The following is a 17,659-nucleotide window of genomic DNA, read 5'->3' on the forward strand; positions in this document are numbered from 1 at the left end:
AGACCTTTCTTCGACTGGGGTTGTCTCTGTGGCAGGCGCATGCATTTTGCTACAATGAGACGGCCACATTTCTGCTACATAACTGCTGCGTGTGAACATGCCCTTGGGTTAAAATGATACTTTGTTGCGGAAGTTTCTGTCCTATAAATCCGAATGTGACTTATAGAAGTCCATGTTCTTGTCACCAAAACCCCAGATGAATGGAACGGATTTTCAATTGCAGAAATTTCCGCAAGAAATCTGCCGAGTGTTAATGAAAAAAAGAAAAATCACAGAAATCCTGTCTGCGTGTTGAGCTCATTGAAAAAATTAGAAGAAAGTCTCTGTAAAGAACTACATTGCACCATAGACTCTAGTTGTATCCATGATGTATCAAGTAGGGAGTCGACTCTTGGCTTTTTCATTACAGCAACTTGCTACATTGTTTGTCAATGCAGAGAAGCAATAGATATGGGGCTACTGTGGATCCAGGCTACTGGAGGGAGACATCAGTTGTAAATGGTGTAAGGCAACACATATTGGCACAGATGATTAGGTTTCAGGTTAGAGGTTTTCAACTGCAGCTACAAACATAATAAAGTTATGCGCAATTGTTGCAATGTGGTGCAAGAAAACATGCATACCATTACTATAGTAATGAAATGCACAGAAATTGGGCCATGTACTTAAACACTGCATTTGCAGGCTGATGATCCATTTGAAGAGGTGAAATCCATACTGAGAGCCCACACCATAAACTGTCATGCTGTATATATAAAATGCGAACCACAGGTCAATTTAGGCCTCCTTCCCACGGGCAGATTTGCATAGTGAAATCTGGAGCAGGATTCGGCCTCCGGATTCTGCAGCAAATCCAGCCCATAGCATGCTATGTCACAACTAGAGATGAGCGAACGTGCTCGGCCACGCCCCTTTTTCGCCCGAATACCGCGATTTCCGAGTACTTCCGTACTCGGGCGAAAAAATTCGGGGGGCGCCGTGGCGGCACGGGGGGTAGCAGTGGGGAGTGGGGGGGAGAGGGAGAGAGAGAGGGCTCCCCCCTGTTCCCCGCTGCTACCCCCCGCACCGCCACGCCTCTCCCCGCCCCCCGGCGCCCCCCGAATCTTTTCACCCGAGTACTGAAGTACTCGAAAATGGTGGTACTCGGGTGCGTAAGTACTCGAAACGAGTACGTTCGCTCATCTCTAGTCACAACGCGACTTCCTGCCCACGAGCGGAAATCAATTGCGATTTTCCGCTCGGGGCTGAAAAGTTGCAACATGCTGCAATTTTGTGCGGGATACGCACGTCCGGCTTCGATTGAAGTCAATGGAAGCTGTCTGTCCTGCGGCACTTCGGCAGTGCACACTGCGGAAGTATCACGGGATCAGTGTCATCGCTAAGCGCCAGCGGCTACTGAGCATGCGCAACAGAGTGCCAGCAGGCACATCCGCAGCGCTGAACAGAAGCTGACGGACAGGTACGCAGGTCACTGACTGGGCACAAGGTCGAACTTCGCTGCGGGAATCCCTTGTGCGGTGTCCGACCCACCCATGGGAGGTATGCTGCAGATTTTGTCTATAGTGTGTGGAGGCGATTTCTTAAACTCTCATTCCCACTACTGGAATTGTAAAAAGTTGTGCGGTTTCTGCAGCCAATATAATGTGACCTAACCTAACGCTCACACAGATTTTTTTCCCAGTTTGTGAAAAGGAATTTCCAGTACATAACAATTTCACAAAATCTGAATTTTCCCTTATGGTAGTGAGCTGATGCATTTTTGCCATCCAGCTTAGGAGTTAAATGGGTTGGGCACAAAATTAGCGTCACTGTGACCTTAATGGGGTGGTCCAGATTTTTACTACTGATGACCTATTCTCAGTATAGTTCATTAATAGTTGAATGGTGGGTGTCTGCTGCTCGGGATCCCCGCTGATCAGCTGATTCCCTGCACCACTGTCAGTGCAGACAATACTGGAAACATATAGTGCTGCTCATATTGCAGTGGCCCAGTATAGTACTACAGGCCTGCAGTACAAAACTGTCTGCTGTAATACATACGGACAACAGGCTTAGGGATCAGCTGATTGGTGGGGATCTTGAGCAGCAAACATCCACAAACCACTATTGATGTTCTAACCTTCTGCTGCTACTTCTAAAAGTTTGCTACAGAGAGAGAGGAGCAGGAATTCCTCCGTGTGCTATGTATGGAGTCATCATAGCAGCTAGTCTACACCCAACAGCTCAGTGAAAAACAGACAATCCAAGGTACAACGTACAGAGGGGAAAACTGGTGAAGAATGCAGGATACAAGTCATATAATGGCTAAATATATTGTTTTACCTCGTGCACACAAAAACCTTTTCTGAACTGTCACCTGAAACATGAGGCATGCTTTAAGACTCAAGGGCAGTAGCAGTCTGCAGTATATAACCTCTGTACAGGAAACTTGCAAACTGGATCTAGAACAAGTTATCTTCTTTATTACAGGGACCACTATGCTGAAAAGAAAAACATGGCTCAAGAAAAAATTCTAATGAACTTTTTCCTCTCTTTTGAGCTGAAATCTCTCATCCATGTCCAAAACAGGAATTCCTCATATCTCAGGAGGAAGCTGAGCAGTCACTTCAGCTTTTCTTTATCCCAGGCAGCTTCCCATACACACATATTTCTAAACACGTAAGGGGGGGGGGGGGGGGGTGTCAGCTCGCTCCAAAAACTTGTCACATGTTAATGTTCAATTGCAGCACATTTTTTCTTGCTTTCAACATAAATATCTACTATCTTCTTTATCCGACTTAAATCAGTACATTTGATGTAGTTACGCTGGGGACATCATGATCTGCTATTATACTGCCTTTTTGTTATACATCTGGAAATAATGGACGCAATTGGGTTTTTGTGGCAGGTTTTTTCGTGTTTTTCTTTGTGTTTGCCATACAGTGCCCTCGTTTATAAGATGGTATAAGCTTTACTTTACCACATTAAACCTTGTAATCAGGAGTAAATATACAGGCCCATTTAGACACAACGAAGATGTCTTTTGAGTGATTTTTGAGCAATAATCATTGTCACTTACAGTGCAAGATTAATCGCTCAAACGTTGAGCGATCACCTTGCGCTGCGAGTGGAGGATGCAGAAGACAAGCAGGGTGTCCCCGCTTGTCTTCTGCATCCGGCTGTTCCAGCTCCGAGCGCCCGGCTGTTATACAGCTGGGCGCTCCGAGTAGAGGATGCAGAAGACAAGCGAGGTGTCCACGCTTGTCTTCTGCATCCAGCTGTTCTCTGCTCGGTGCACCCGGCTGTTATACAGCCGAGCGCTCCAAGCAGGGTACGGAGAACACAGCTGGACCGCTCTGTTCTTCATACCCAGCTGTCATCAGGGAGCGGGATACAGTTGAAACAATAGTATCAGCTGTATCCCGCTGTGAATCCATGATAAGGCTCATCGTTGTCTTTCAGCGATGAGCGACGGCTTAACGAAAACTGCACAATGTCAGTGCAGTTAGACACAACGATTATCGCTCAATAGACGGCTTTTGAGCAAATTTTGAGCAATAATTGTGTCTAAATGGAGCTTACCATAGAAACAGATCATACGGCTTGTGGGACCCTTAGCGAGATAGGAACCAGCCCTGGTTGCTACCATCAGCATTGGTACTGGCTGGCATTTCCAGAAGAACTGCATTTTTTGCCAACAAGGAAGAGTAGAATATCCTTCTATCTTGGGTGGCAAAACCAAGCAGCATTCCAGGGGAGACTCCGTCATTGCACTGTCACACTCCTCCTTAAAGAAGTATTCCGGTGACATTAAGTTACCCCCTTTCAACAGGATAGGTGAAAACTATTAGCTGAATAGTGGAAGTCTGACTGTTGGGATCTCCACGATACCAGAACAGGAGTCCTGTGTCCCCTGATAGACTGGAAAAATGAATGCAGTGGCAATGCCCATGCTCGACCACCGGCCCTTTCATTTTAATGCCAGAGCTGAAAATAGCAGAGTAAAAACGCTTGGCAATCTCCGCCACTCTCACTGAAACCCAAAACCCAAGAACCCAAAACACACTCAAAAAAGGATATCTTATTGTTTCCTAGCTGCACGTACAGCAACCGCTCGCTCCTGGATGAAAGCATAGGTTAGTGTTGATTTAGTTAACGAGAAACTGGCGGCTATTCTTGCAGACCGTGAAGCGGTATATGAGAGAATCTGAGCACCTTGGTACCAATACTCGCTCACTATGCGTCTATGGAACCCAACAGCTAGATCTGTGACCCTATCAGGGGTCTCTAGCTCACCGTCAAGTATATCCTCTACTCCTCCAATAAATATATGAGGTATATATTTACGGAGCTAAATTAACAAAAGAGTTTTTTGTATCCTTTCAACTCAGGTGCACCGATATATAACAAGCTACAAGCATAGCCCAACTCCCCCACCCCTTGATCCTCCCCTTATGTGTTGTCCCTACTGTCTTTATACTTGGTTCTCCCTTAATGTTACTCTTAGTTTAGGTCTCTTCAGGCCGACTATATTTTATTTCAGTAGGGGTTTATCTAATAAAAGGAATAAAACGTCGAATTTTACTTTATTCTACTCTGTAAGAAGTAATACCTGAGATGTAATTTTGGGCGTTTTGCCCAACTTTGTAACCCCCTGACTATTTAAATGAATGCAATATTGAAAGTCATGTTTAATATGTTTTGACTAGAGATGAGCGAGCATACTCGCTAAGGACAATTACTCGATCGAGCATTGTCTTTAGCGAGTATCTCCCCGCTCGGAAGAAAAGGTTCGGCTGCCGGGCGGGTGAGAGGTGAGTTGCAGCAGTGAGCAGAGGGGCTGTTGTGAGCTCTATTAAGTCAGGTGACTAGAAACACTTTAGTATCGCGCCTTTTAGATTTTTCTGAACAAGCTGACCCATCAGAAGGTCTATTCATGGTCACAACTCATAAGTATTAGTAAATTCCATCCATTGACTTGCCGCATGAAGCGACTGCCCAACTGATATTAGGAATGATCTATACTTATATATATTTTTACGAATGAGTTGTGTATCAGGTTCCATTAAGAGGAAAACGTAAGATGATTTTTATAACTGATACTATAGAGGAAGGGAGGTCTACAGCGACACACTGTTATAACAGTTTGAATGTATTCTTTTAGGCTCTTAGTATAAGTATAATAAACTTGTGTGGGAACTTTAAAGGAGATGTCCCGCGCCGAAACGGGTTTTTTTTTTTTTAAACCCCCCCCCCCATTCGGCGCGAGACAACCCCGATGCAGGGGTTAAAAAAACCACCCGCACAGCGCTTACCTGAATCCCGGCGGTCCGGCATCTTCATACTCACCTGCTGAAGATGGCCGCCGGGATCCTCTGTCTTCGTGGACCGCAGCTCTTCTGTGCGGTCCACTGCCGATTCCAGCCTCCTGATTGGCTGGAATCGGCACGTGACGGGGCGGAGCTACACGGAGCCGCTCTCTGGCCCGAGCGGCTCCATAGAAGACTGCTGAAGACCCGGACTGCGCAAGCGCGGCTAATTTGGCCATCGGAGGCCAAAAATTAGTCGGCTCCATGGGAACGAGGACGCCAGCAACGGAGCAGGTAAGTAAAAAACTTTTTATAACTTCTGTATGGCTCATAATTAATGCACAATGTATATTACAAAGTGCATTATTATGGCCATACAGAAGTGTATAGACCCACTTGCTGCCTCGGGACATCTCCTTTAAGATTGCTTTACTTCCCTATAGGCAGCTTTGGTTGCTCCATTGCTTATGTGGATGATAGTTTGACACGCCGGATGGTCACTATCTGCTGCCGTAAAGACTGCCGAACTCTTGACCAAAAATAAATGACGTTTTTACATCATTGTTTACTTTACTAGCCTTTCCTGATTTCCCTCACTGATGTTTCCCTTCTAACTACACAAGTAGCAGCGCGGGTCCCTTGAATTATTCTGGTATTTGAGCCTTTTATCCGCCTCTTCTTGGCCCCTGCTGGGCTCCTTTGTATGGACAAATCGCCAATCTTTTCATATAAATTAGACATGGCATTTTACCATGTGGCAATCTTCCACCTGGTCCGCATCTGATTGCATGTTGCCATGTAACACAGGACTGCTAAACTAATGAAAACTTTATATCCAAAGATGGGTGTGTGACCAGATTTGTGTGTCTATTTGATAATTATGGTTTTATTACACATGTGCTTGAAAATCATAAAAAGAATAAGTTGAAATAAATAAAATAATGAGTTGAAAGTGAAAACTTACAGCACGTGCCCTGTGATCCTGTTCAGAGAGAGAACATCCATTAGTGAAAAAGCACGTGCCAGCCCCAATAAAAGAAGTTGTCTGGGAACTACGAACTCACTTCATCACAGAAAGTCCATAAACTTTAGAGTGCACTTTCCAAGACCTTATTTGTATCGGTGTATGAATGTTTTCGCCTATTCATACATGCAAGTACTGTATATACTCAAGTATAAGCCTAGTTTTTCAGCACATTTTTTTGTGCTGAAAAAGCCCCCCTCGGCTTCTACTCGAGCCAGGGAAGGCTTAAAAATACCCCTCCATATTCACCTCCCAGCCGAAGTTTGTGTCTCCGGCGGCGGTGCAGCAGGCTGCTTGAATTCTCTCCGCTGTCATCCCCCGCCGTCCTCTTTGCTCACCTCTGTCATTCCCCGCCGTCAGCGCTGTGTAAGTAAGAGCTGTGATTGGATCAAGCATCAGCCAATCACAGCCGGTGCTCGATCATCCACAGCCAATCAAGCTGCTTTAGAATTCTCCCCGCTGTTATCTCCCTGCTCGGCTTTCAAATCCCCTGCCATCAGTGCTGTGTAAGTAAGCACTGTGATTGGATCAAGCACCAGCTGTGATTGGCTAGCGCTCAATCCAATCACAGTGCTTACCTACACAGCACTGACAGAACCAAGCAGAGAGGACAGCAGGGGATGACAGCGGGGAGAATTTAAGCAGCTTGTCGCACAGACACAGACGCCGGCTGGGAAGTGAGTAGGGAGGTTTTTTTAACCTAGTATATACTCCAGTATAGCTCGGCTTATACTCGAGTCAATACGTTTTCCCAGGTTTTTTTTGGTGAAATTTATTGTCTCGGCTTATACTCGGGTCGGCTAATACTCGAGTATATACGGTATATCGTCCATAACAGGCAATGCAATAAGGCCAGTTTTCAGGAGTAATTCCACTATAAAAAGCAGGGCTCACAATAAGCACCGTCTTTAGTTATATCAACAAATTGTACACAAATGTTGGAAAAATGGTAGTGAGGCATACCATGCACTTCAAAATTTGCGGAATCTCAAGAGATGTGCCATATTAAGGCTTCCTACACAGGTGAGTGCGAAATTAGGCCGAAAAACTCAGCTCTATATCGCACTTGTAAACGTGCGATTTACCCACGAATGCGAGGCGAATTTCAGGCAAAAATGCCTTGCAACGCATCTGTGAAATTCCAATGCTTTTGCATGAGTTTCACACAGGAGGATCGGAAGTGTGTCCCATTGATTTCAATGGGAAAACCTTAAATTGCACTGGCATGTAGATCGCACGGCTTGTGATGCATTAAAGGTTTCATTGAAATTAATGGGTAATGCGATCCATGGAATGTGAAGCGACAGAACATGCCACAAGGTTTTCACAGTTCGAGAAAACATTGCTTGTGTATATGACTCCATTCACAAGAATGGGGTTACTATTTGTGCCTCTCAAAATGCACAATTCTTGCACGAGTTTCTTGGCTGTGTGAAAGCGGCCTAAATCAACCAATGTCTTTTGGGGTCGGGTACTGTTTTTGTAAAAGCAGCTTTGGCCCTCAGTCACCATTCCAATTCATCCTCAAGGTGTTCAATGAGGTTGAAGTCAATGCTTGTGCAAGTCAGTTGGGTTCCTTCAGACCAGGATTTCCTAAACTCCAGTCCTCACGACCTTCTAACAGGTCAGGTTTTCAGGATCTCCATAGTATTGCACAGGTGATGTAATTATTGTCAGTGCGTCAGTTGTTTTCTCTATAGAACATCCTAAAATCATGACCTGTTGGGGAGGTTGAGAAGACTGGAGTTTGGGAAACACTGTTCGAGACCAAACTCATCCGTTCATGTCTTTTTGGATCTCACTGCCTGCCCAGAGTCTGAGAAATGCTCGAATAGGAAAGAAGAGCATTTCCACCAACTGCTGCTCCAAAGTTGGAAGCATACAATGGTCTAAAATGTTCTTGTATTCTCTAATATTAACCCTTTCCAATCCAGTGTCTGACGTCTGAAGACATTATGATTTAAGGCTGTACAGCTCTCATGTTGGAAGATGTCCATCGGGGTTCTCTTACTGTATATTGCCAGCCTCTCTGCTGTCAGAGCCTATCCAACGTGTCACCTCATGCAGTACTGGCTTTAGCCAGCAGATAGCACCGTTGTATAACAGCAAAAAAAGAGTAAGCCCCCTAGGAAAACCAGGATACAAATTGGATTGGAAAGAGTTAACCTTTCCCTTCACTGGAAGTAAGGGGCCAAACTCTCAAAACCACTTCACACCACTATCCTCCCACTAAATGTACAGTAGGGACTATGCCCTTGAGTAGGTAGTGTTCTCCTGGCCTCCGTCAAAATTGGATTTATCCATCAGATGGCCATGTAATTTATCACTTCTGAGAACACGTTTTCACTGCTCAAGGGGTGGAGTGCTTTACATCACTTCAGAGGACACTTGGCATTACCCATGGTGACCTTCGGCTTGTATGCAACTGCTTAACCATGGGACTCAACTGAGTCAAAAGTGGCATCTTATGCAGTACCACCTTTAAAGTCAAACTACAACCTCTGCAGTATGACCCCATACGACTACTAGTGGATGTGTTCTTCATTTTATGCACATGTCTGCAATGGTAGTATCTATTCACATACTATATACATACAGTACTAATATATATATATATATCTTGTGCTTTGCCATGCCTCGAAATAACCTCTTTTGTCTTGTGCAAGCAAAGCTTTTGTAGAAAAACTGCACAGCTCTTCAGTCCTGATGGATGACTTAATGCGGAAGCACTAAGATAATTCCTACTATATAAAATGTAACTGTCAGCAATGCGGCAATCGCTGAATGGAGCCCGTCTGCTGGAAGCGTCATGTTCCTAAATTAATTCTATTCAAGTTAAACCAGCCATAAACCATATCATTATCAATGTCATCTGCTACTCTTACCAGGACATAGTGGCGGAGGCCAGACACTATAGGATAAATCTCATGTAATGAAGAACCTCTGGGGTGTACATACAAGTGGTCAGCAGTGACTTTCAGATCAGGATTGACATTGCATTCCCTTTAGTATGAGTCATGTGTTATATAGAACCGTGGCCAGCATCCCAAAAAACATCACATTCCCAACCGTAATAAGATATACTGTAATTATGTAGTATAATACTGTTATCAGGAATCCTCCCTCCAGCAGCTGGCCTGTTGCTATCAGCCACAACAAAGGACTGGAGGCCAAAGCTTAAAGGGGTTTTCTGAGTTATTTATTTTATATAGTTTTGGGCTACCACTGTGCTGGGCTGCGGCATCTGACAAGTGAGGTCCTTTCGTCGCCCCAAATAATGAATAATGAATTATTGTTGCACTGAAGCGCCAAAACAAGTCATTATTATTGGTCTTCTGGCCCTGCTGATGTCCTATAAACAGATCACATGGGCTTCTAATGTAGCGGCCCTCTTTTAACTTGTTTATCGTACGTCACTGATCAAATCCCTTTTTGAGGCCTCCGATTGGCTGCACAATGTGGGAAAATAATCACATCAATGTGAACAGAGATTGGGCAGAGGACGGACATGGTGGCGGGAGCAGCACTTCAGTGGAGGTGTATTAATTTTTCTTTATTTCCCCACACTGCCACCAATGTATTTTTAATTGAAAAATCCCTTTAAAGCGACCCTCCTGTTTCAAGGTGAAATTTTGTCCCAGGGCCGGCAGAGAAAGCTGGTATAAGTTTTTTACCTGTCCAAAAGGCCACTGCAATTTTTCATCTAGCCATGCACTGCTGCCTGGTTGGCCAGCACTAATCATGTGATCAGCACTGGCCAATTGGAGAGCAGGTATAGTCCACTGGAAGTCTAAGATCACCAATCTACTTTGGGGATTAGGTAGTCTGAAGAGAGCCATCTTGGATGGTTAAAAACAGGGTCTGGAACTGGCAGAAGAGTACAACTGCAGGTAATATACATCTGCCCACTCCAGTCCCAGACAAAATTTAGCTCCAAAAAGCAGGTGGTCATTTTAAGGCCCTCTTAATAGTTTAATTATCATCAGTCATGAACGTTCACCCAATCATTGGGCCATCTAAAAAGTACAATGATCAGCCTACAAACAAGCAAATACTCATTCGCCAGCTGATCATTACTTTTTAGCAAGCACAAAAATGTTTGCTGGTTGGCAGTACATCCCCCAGCGTGGATGAGAAGATGTATAGCCGGCTCTGGGGGGACAAATGATCATACTAACCAGCGATTTACGACCCTTGTAAAAGAATTGCAAGCAAACACCAATCAACATGCTTTGTCCATCAGCCCTTATTACATCAGGCCTAGAATAACACATGTAAAAGAGCTCTAGGGTGTTTTTGTAAGAGCTACCCCCAAGGGATTAACGCAGCCTCTATGACGCAAGCCAAAAAGTTAGCCCTTAAGCCTAGGGGATAGTGGAGAAGGACCTGAAAGATATGGGACTTATGGCCCATTTACATGTAACGATTGTCGCACAAAATCTGGGTAAATGAACGAAAGGGTGCAATAATCGTTACGTCTGAACAGAAAAGCCATTGTGCACTTTTCATTTGCTTTTGGTTTGTTGCTTAGTTTCAGCCTGCGTTACGTCTAAACACTCCCCCATAGGAATGTGGAGCGCTGCGCAAGAAGTTAGAGATTCTCAGCTGGTAATATTCTACAGAGGACATCGATAGAAGTGACTAACTGTGAGTGAGGCCGACCTCCATGGGGATAGTGGCTGTGCACATTCATAGGGACTGAATCATTTTTACAGTGTTCAGCATGCAGAATAAATAATCCGCTAACAGTAATCACTGCGTCAGCACAATTCTGGCGATACCAAGTGTATACAGATACTTATGTTTTGTTATTTTTGTACACTAAAAATACTTTTTTTGTCTTAAGATTTGTTTTCTTGTCGCCACATTCCAAGAGCCATAATGTTTTCATTTTTCCATTGATGGAGCTCTATGAGGGGTTGTTTTTTGCAGGAGGAGTTCATACATTTAAATTTATCCTATTTTTGGAAACATAACATTTTGAGCACTTTTTATTCTTTTTTTTTTCTGGAGGTAAGATTAAGAAAATCTTCAGTATAGCAGTGTATTATACTGCCTATGAAGCTCGGCTGGACTCTGAGTCTCATTAGCCACTATGGATGGCAGACGCACAGGCCATCTCCAAACCACCGCGTGCCACAACAACCCATTGGGACCACGTGATTCCATCGCATAGGTGTGGTGGGTCACAGAAGGAGCCCCCTTCCCTCCGTCAACTTTTTAAATGCCATGATTGCATTGACTGTGGCACGTAAAGGGTTAAACATCAGGGATCGGTGGTTTCTTTGGTCCCCGTTGTTAGAACAAGTGCTGGGCTGTCACTGGACAGCCGGACCCCCATTCCCACCAGCACAGTCGACCCATGCCAATATTCTGATATAGCACCATAAAAAGGCGCTGCATCAAAATAAAGCCCATTAGTGACCGCCATCAAACGGCATATGGGCGGTCACTATGGTATTAATGAGCCAAACGGAGACCAAAAGTTCAAACTCTGGTCTCTGTCTGACCTGGTTTCCGTTCATTTCTATCATTTTGGGGTAACACACAAGTGTTAGTTGACTACAGTGGTATACATCAGAGGCATCTGTTCTAGATACACATCACGAAATGCTCCCTATTTACACCTCACTGTGAATGCACCCTTAGCTGTGACATATCCTACCATAGGAGTCCATAAAACAGATCATTGGAAGGAAAGCGGGAATTGAAAAAAAGGCCGAGATGAGCGGGGTTATTTTTAACAATGCTTTAAGCAGATTTCCCTATTCTATCATTAGCTCAGAGATGCTGTCAGGAATTAGTAAGTGAAAACAGCAAAACCTGCTTTACGACTTACACCAAAGAAGGATTATCATGCATCATCTCCAGTGCAGCATTGTGGAAGGCCAAGGCAGAGCCATCAGTTTTCCGGTGACGTCCTTTAAACCGATGCCCCAGGATTATCCATAAACAGCCGCTCCGCCGTGTACTGCTGCAGCCAGAAAGCCCGTACAAGCCGGAGGGATCCCATATCCCGGGATCTGGGGGCAGTTATATCAATGCGGCTGCAGTTGCTCCTTGTTGCATTTGTCAATTTTTATTACTTTAGATGTGACACAATGTATTATATTAGAAGTGAGTTTACAGCCAGGCATGGCATCATGGATACGGATGTGTTGATGCACCCAGAGACTGCTATAGATGTGCCCCTACATCTTCCATAGCCGTTGGCCGAACACTCCAGCTATTTCTCCTGAATGACCCATAAACAGCAACGCTCCGCTCGTCAAGCGTTCATTTGTCTACATGGGGACAGGGGTAGCCAGACTCCTCTAGCAGCGGCTTATCTCCAGGGGGAACCAAAAGCTTTGGCTTAAAATTCAATGTGCCTGATTCTTTATTCCTCAGCATCTTTTGGGAGAAAATCAGGAAGCCCCATACACATATAACAGTTACCCCAAAATCAGCAGGTTCAGAGGACTGTTATCTGATGCTTTTAGACGGAACGATTTTTGTTAAAAAAAAAATGTTCGAAAGTGAACGGATCGCTCAGTCTAAACGCGCGCCAATGACTGAAGAACGAGCGACAGTAGGCAGGCAATAAGGCCACCCTCACACGTGGTATATTTACTGCAGGCTTTTTTGCTATCTAGCTTTTTTTTAAAATTTTGGTAGGGTGCCCCAAAGTAAAAAAAAATAAAATTTTTAAGTTCCCAGTGGTGCCCCAAGACTAAACAAGTTAGGAAACCCTGGTATATAGTTTAGATAAAGAAGAACTACTGTCATTTCCAAGCCCTATTTCCCAATATTGTTTTAAAAGATTTTTATATGCTCCATCCAAGACCCTCAGCACAGAAGAAGATTAGGAAGTATACTTACTGCTTGTAGAGGACATGCGGCTGTAGTCTGACCTGCAAAACAGAGAACATGGTCACAATGCTATAAGCTTGTTAGGGCTCATGTGTAAAACTTGTCATTGGAGAGAACAGACATACTTTGGGGTTTGTACATGGTGCCTACATGTGTGCAATATGTTACACATGCAGTTCTGCAGTAGGAGTCAAACCCTTCATCGCCATTGTAAGGTGGCGATGCCAAGTACTATATTGCGCCACCCAAAAAGTCATCACCACCCCCTCTTTCCACATCTATACAACCTGCCCGTCACGGCTAGTGGTGTACAAATCTCTCTTTGTATACATAGCAGCTTTAATAGAGAATCTCTAGCTTTGTTGTTGAGAGCAGACTAGTAAGCCTTAATGTATTCAGAGCCCGTCCTGCAGAGCGATAATCCGGGTTTTGTACTGCGTAGCCGTGACTGTACTTCACCTCGCTGGAATGTAACTTCGGTGAATGTACTTCCCTCTCAATAGCCGTCTGTTGGCACATGCGAACAATGGGTTATGTGAAGAGACTGTAGAGCCGTAGTCCTCTCCATTTGTATCGTATATCACGTCCTCACGTGACAAAGCCGACGTTGCGCAGAACAATGGCAGCCGCTACTGTTAGGCTCCTTTTACACGGAACGATACATAGTTCGCACGAGCGAACGGGATTACTAAGTTGATACAGGCAGATAAATAGTTCGCAATTGAGTTCGGGATTGCGTTTGCAAATTGTTCAGTAGTTCACTTTGTTCAGTAGTTCCTCCCTGCTCTTCCCCGCCGCTCCCCGCCGGCCCCCGAATCTTTAGAGACGAGCGGGGAGATACTCGGCTAAGGCACTACTCGCTCGAGTAATGTGCCTTAGCGAGTATACTCGCTCATCTCTAGACCTGATGTTGAACGCTTCTGTTTCCATAAAAGAAAGGCTTGAAACGCGTTGTTGACTCATAATGTGTTCTAAGGCAATCATGCTTCTAAAATGCCAGTGCAGCCTGAAAGATGTTCAGATAGTAAGATGTTCAAGTAGTGTTATATCACCGATATTGTATATGTATACCCTTATTCCCAGGGTGAATTGCTGGGCCTATATAAGATTCGCTATGCCAACTTTGCACCTTACGTAAGGAGAATCTTTGTCCTCCCAGACTCATATAAAAAGCCTCTCACCAAGGAAACCAATACCCTGCTCTGCCCCCACGAGGGGCAAACACCCCGAAACAGCCTGTCTGCACATGGGTGTCATTTCCTTTTGGAGAAGCCTCTGGTTTGGCTCATATCCTTGGTCATGCGGTAAGGCCTGTTAAAAGGTCGGACATTAACTTATAGGGGAGCCACCTTCCAATAAGTGGCGCTATGGAGGTATTTTTTTATACCTTATTTGCATATATAATAATAACGAAGAATACTGATTTTAAGGTTTTTTTAAAACAATCTAAAATCTTTTTTTGGTGTTTGCTGAGAAATATTACAGAATAATGTATATATGAAGCAATTAATATCAAGGAGGCTCTCTGGGACTTCTGCTATCGATCCTTAGGATAGGTCATCAATAGTTGATCGTGGGGGTCCCCCGCTCGGGATCTCCACTGATGAACTGACCCCCGGACCGGCTGTCAGTGTAGACAGTGCATAGCGCTGTCTATAAGGCAGCAGTCTAATTTGGTACTACAGGCACAACTCTTATTGAATCCTTGGCTAAGTACTGATGTCCGAGACATATGTAGCGACCTATTCTATATATACCTGTTCTTAATAGGAGTGTCTAATAAAGAGGATTTTAGCTTACAAGGTTCCTGGTGCTGCATCTTCACTGTTATATTTGCCTGTGAAAGTTGATTACAGCTATTAACCCTGTAAATGCTACTTTCAGTTCCGACAGTGCCATTTAAAGACCTTGATCGAAGTTTGGGGACTTGGACGGCCGCCTGCGATGAGAGCACAAGGTGTAGTTTGCTTTCCATGGTAACCTGGGGCCTTATGAAGGCCCTCGGTGCTGCCATGGTTAATTGTGTATCAAGCCATGCCTGTGGCGTGGCTTAGTGGAATGCCTGTCAGATCACAGTATAATATAACACCATGGTATTACATTACACTGCATGAGCAATTAAACAATTGCAAGTTCAAGTTCCCTGTTTTAAAAGGAGTAAAAAAAACTTTTATTAATTAGAAAAAAATATATTTATAATATAAAAAAAATCAAAACAATGCAAAAACAAAAACATATTTGCTATCGTTGTGTCTGTAAAAACCTGATCTATCAAAATAATGCATTATTTGCCCCGCACAGTGAACGGCATCAGAACAAAAAGATTACACAGCGCCAGAATTGTGCTTTTTTTTCCGTCACCCCATCGCCAGGAAAAAAATGTAATAACATGCGATCAAGAAGTTATTTGAACGCCAAAATGGCACAAATAGAAACTACAGGACGTCCCGCCAAAAACGAGCCCTCACACAACTATGTTCATGAAAAAATAAAAAATTTTTGTATTGTTGTAATCGTACTGGCACACAGAATAAAGTTCTGTCATTTTTGCTGCAGTGTGTAGGATGATTCACTGAATAATGGCATCAATTAGGCCTCCTGCAGACGGCCGGGTCGGATCCCGCTGAGAGAATTCTCGCAGCGGGATGCGAGCCGTGCCCCTGCAGTGACCACTGTGGCTCACCTCCTCCCGGTGTCTCCCCACTCTGCTATGAGCCGGCTGCCACCCAGCAGGCATTTGCACAGAGCAGAGCCGGCGCGTCAGCCGTGACGTTTCTGTGCAGGCCTCTGCGAGACCCACACAGAAATAGGACATGCCACGATTTGTTTACTGTGCGAGTTTTCATGCGGTCAAATCGCTGCTGTCTGCATAGGATTGCATTATCTAATCCTATGGCAGCGGGCAAGGGTGGAAATTCAGCGGGAAATCCCGCAGCGGAATTTCCGCCCGTATGAATTTGGCCTTAAAAATTAAACTTTATTTGTATATGTTAAAATATAAAGAATCCCCAGATTCAGTAATGTATCACAAATAGGGACAATCAAACAAAAATACAAACTTCTCACCTCCATCCCAGCAGTATGACAACTAGTGGGAGAGAGGGTACTAGTTCAGAACGTACCAGACCCCTTGATTAGGGGCTGATGGTGACATATGCCCTGGAATGAAACTTTTCAGGCTCAAAAAATTATAGACCCAACACGTTTCTACCTGATTAGGTGTCATCGGGGGTAAATTAGAGTCTGTATAGAGACTGGAAATAGACAGCAAAGAAGCAACAAGTCACACCTACATCTGCTGAAATGTAGTAATTGTAGACCAATGTCCCTACAAGGCCTCCTTCACACGAGCAATGTGTTTTCACGCTGGCCACTTTGTGGCCGAGAAACGCGGCAAAAATTGGTGTTTTCTAAACCAGTCACATGGGCGGCTTCAGTGTGTTAGCGAAAATATACACGGAAATCCCCTGGTTGGCATAAATCCTCAGAATGACCTGTAATGGTGAAATAGAGGCACCTGTAATCTTATTGCAGCCCTGGAAGCAGCTAAACTCCTTCCCCCTCCCTTTTTTACAGCTCCCATAGGAGTCTATGGGAGCTTCCAGTGTATCTTGGTAAAAGATAGGGCAAGACTATCTTTTCCGTCTGCGTATAAAATCGGTAGCCAATGTTCTATAATGCCCGGAGCAACGTTTTACGCAGCTAAAAAAAATAATCGCACATCTGAATGAATACGTTGGAATCCGATACTTCAGATGGTCGCAATTTTTTATCGCGGCTAAATTGGCCATGTAAGAACTCTTGTGTGAATGAGGCCTAGGGCTGAATCCCTGAGCAAAAGCAGAAAACATTCTTGATATGTACTATATAGAGATGAGCGAGCATGCTCCTCCGAGCCTGATGCTCATTCGAGCATTAGCATACTCGAAAGTACAAGTTACTTGAGCGAGCACCACTGCGGTGCTCAAGAAAATTTCACGCTCTCCATAGTCTGCAATGAAGCCGCGGCTGCTGTGTTCTGCCGGCACCCCTGCATTGTTTTTCATGAAATGGCTTTACATATAAGCCCTTCCCTGAAAAACAAGGATTTTAGTGTAAAAATCTAAAATTTAATTACCTATCCGCCACTGCCGTGTCCCCCACGGGAATTAAGAACACATCTGCCGATGTTTCCTTCATCCCCGCTAGTAAAAAGAATTGAATGACAGACAAGAGCTGCCTGTGATTGGCTGAGCGCCTCAGGAAATTTTTTTTACTAGCGGGGATGAAGGACATGCAGATGTGTTCTTCATCCCCACGGGGGACACGGCAGCGGCGGATAGGTAATTGTTTTTTTTTTTTATTACACTAAAATCCTTGTTTTTCAAGGAAAGGCTTATATGTAAAGCCCTTCCATGAAAAACAATGCAGGGATGCCGGCAGACCATTGTTTTCAATGGAGCCGCCGGCAGCAGCCACGGCTCCATTGAAAAATGCTCGGGTCCCCATTGACTTC

At 44.4% G+C, this 17,659-nt stretch overlaps 1 protein-coding gene across 3 annotated transcripts in view; it reads right to left on the reverse strand.

Annotated features, from left to right (window-relative positions):
- Positions 1-17,659, reverse strand: part of FAM124A (family with sequence similarity 124 member A) — a 57,092-nt gene that overhangs the window by 21,785 nt on the left and 17,648 nt on the right. For 2 of the 3 annotated variants that reach the window (XM_066583730.1, XM_066583722.1), the window contains exon 2: positions 13,174-13,205. In XM_066583730.1, coding sequence (XP_066439827.1) covers positions 13,174-13,205 — 32 coding nt within the window. The remainder of the gene's footprint in view (positions 1-13,173; positions 13,206-17,659) is intronic. The other variant, XM_066583737.1, reaches the window with a different exon arrangement.

This window comes from Eleutherodactylus coqui, chromosome 1, assembly GCF_035609145.1.
Source record: "Eleutherodactylus coqui strain aEleCoq1 chromosome 1, aEleCoq1.hap1, whole genome shotgun sequence".
NCBI lineage: Eukaryota > Metazoa > Chordata > Amphibia > Anura > Eleutherodactylidae > Eleutherodactylus > Eleutherodactylus coqui.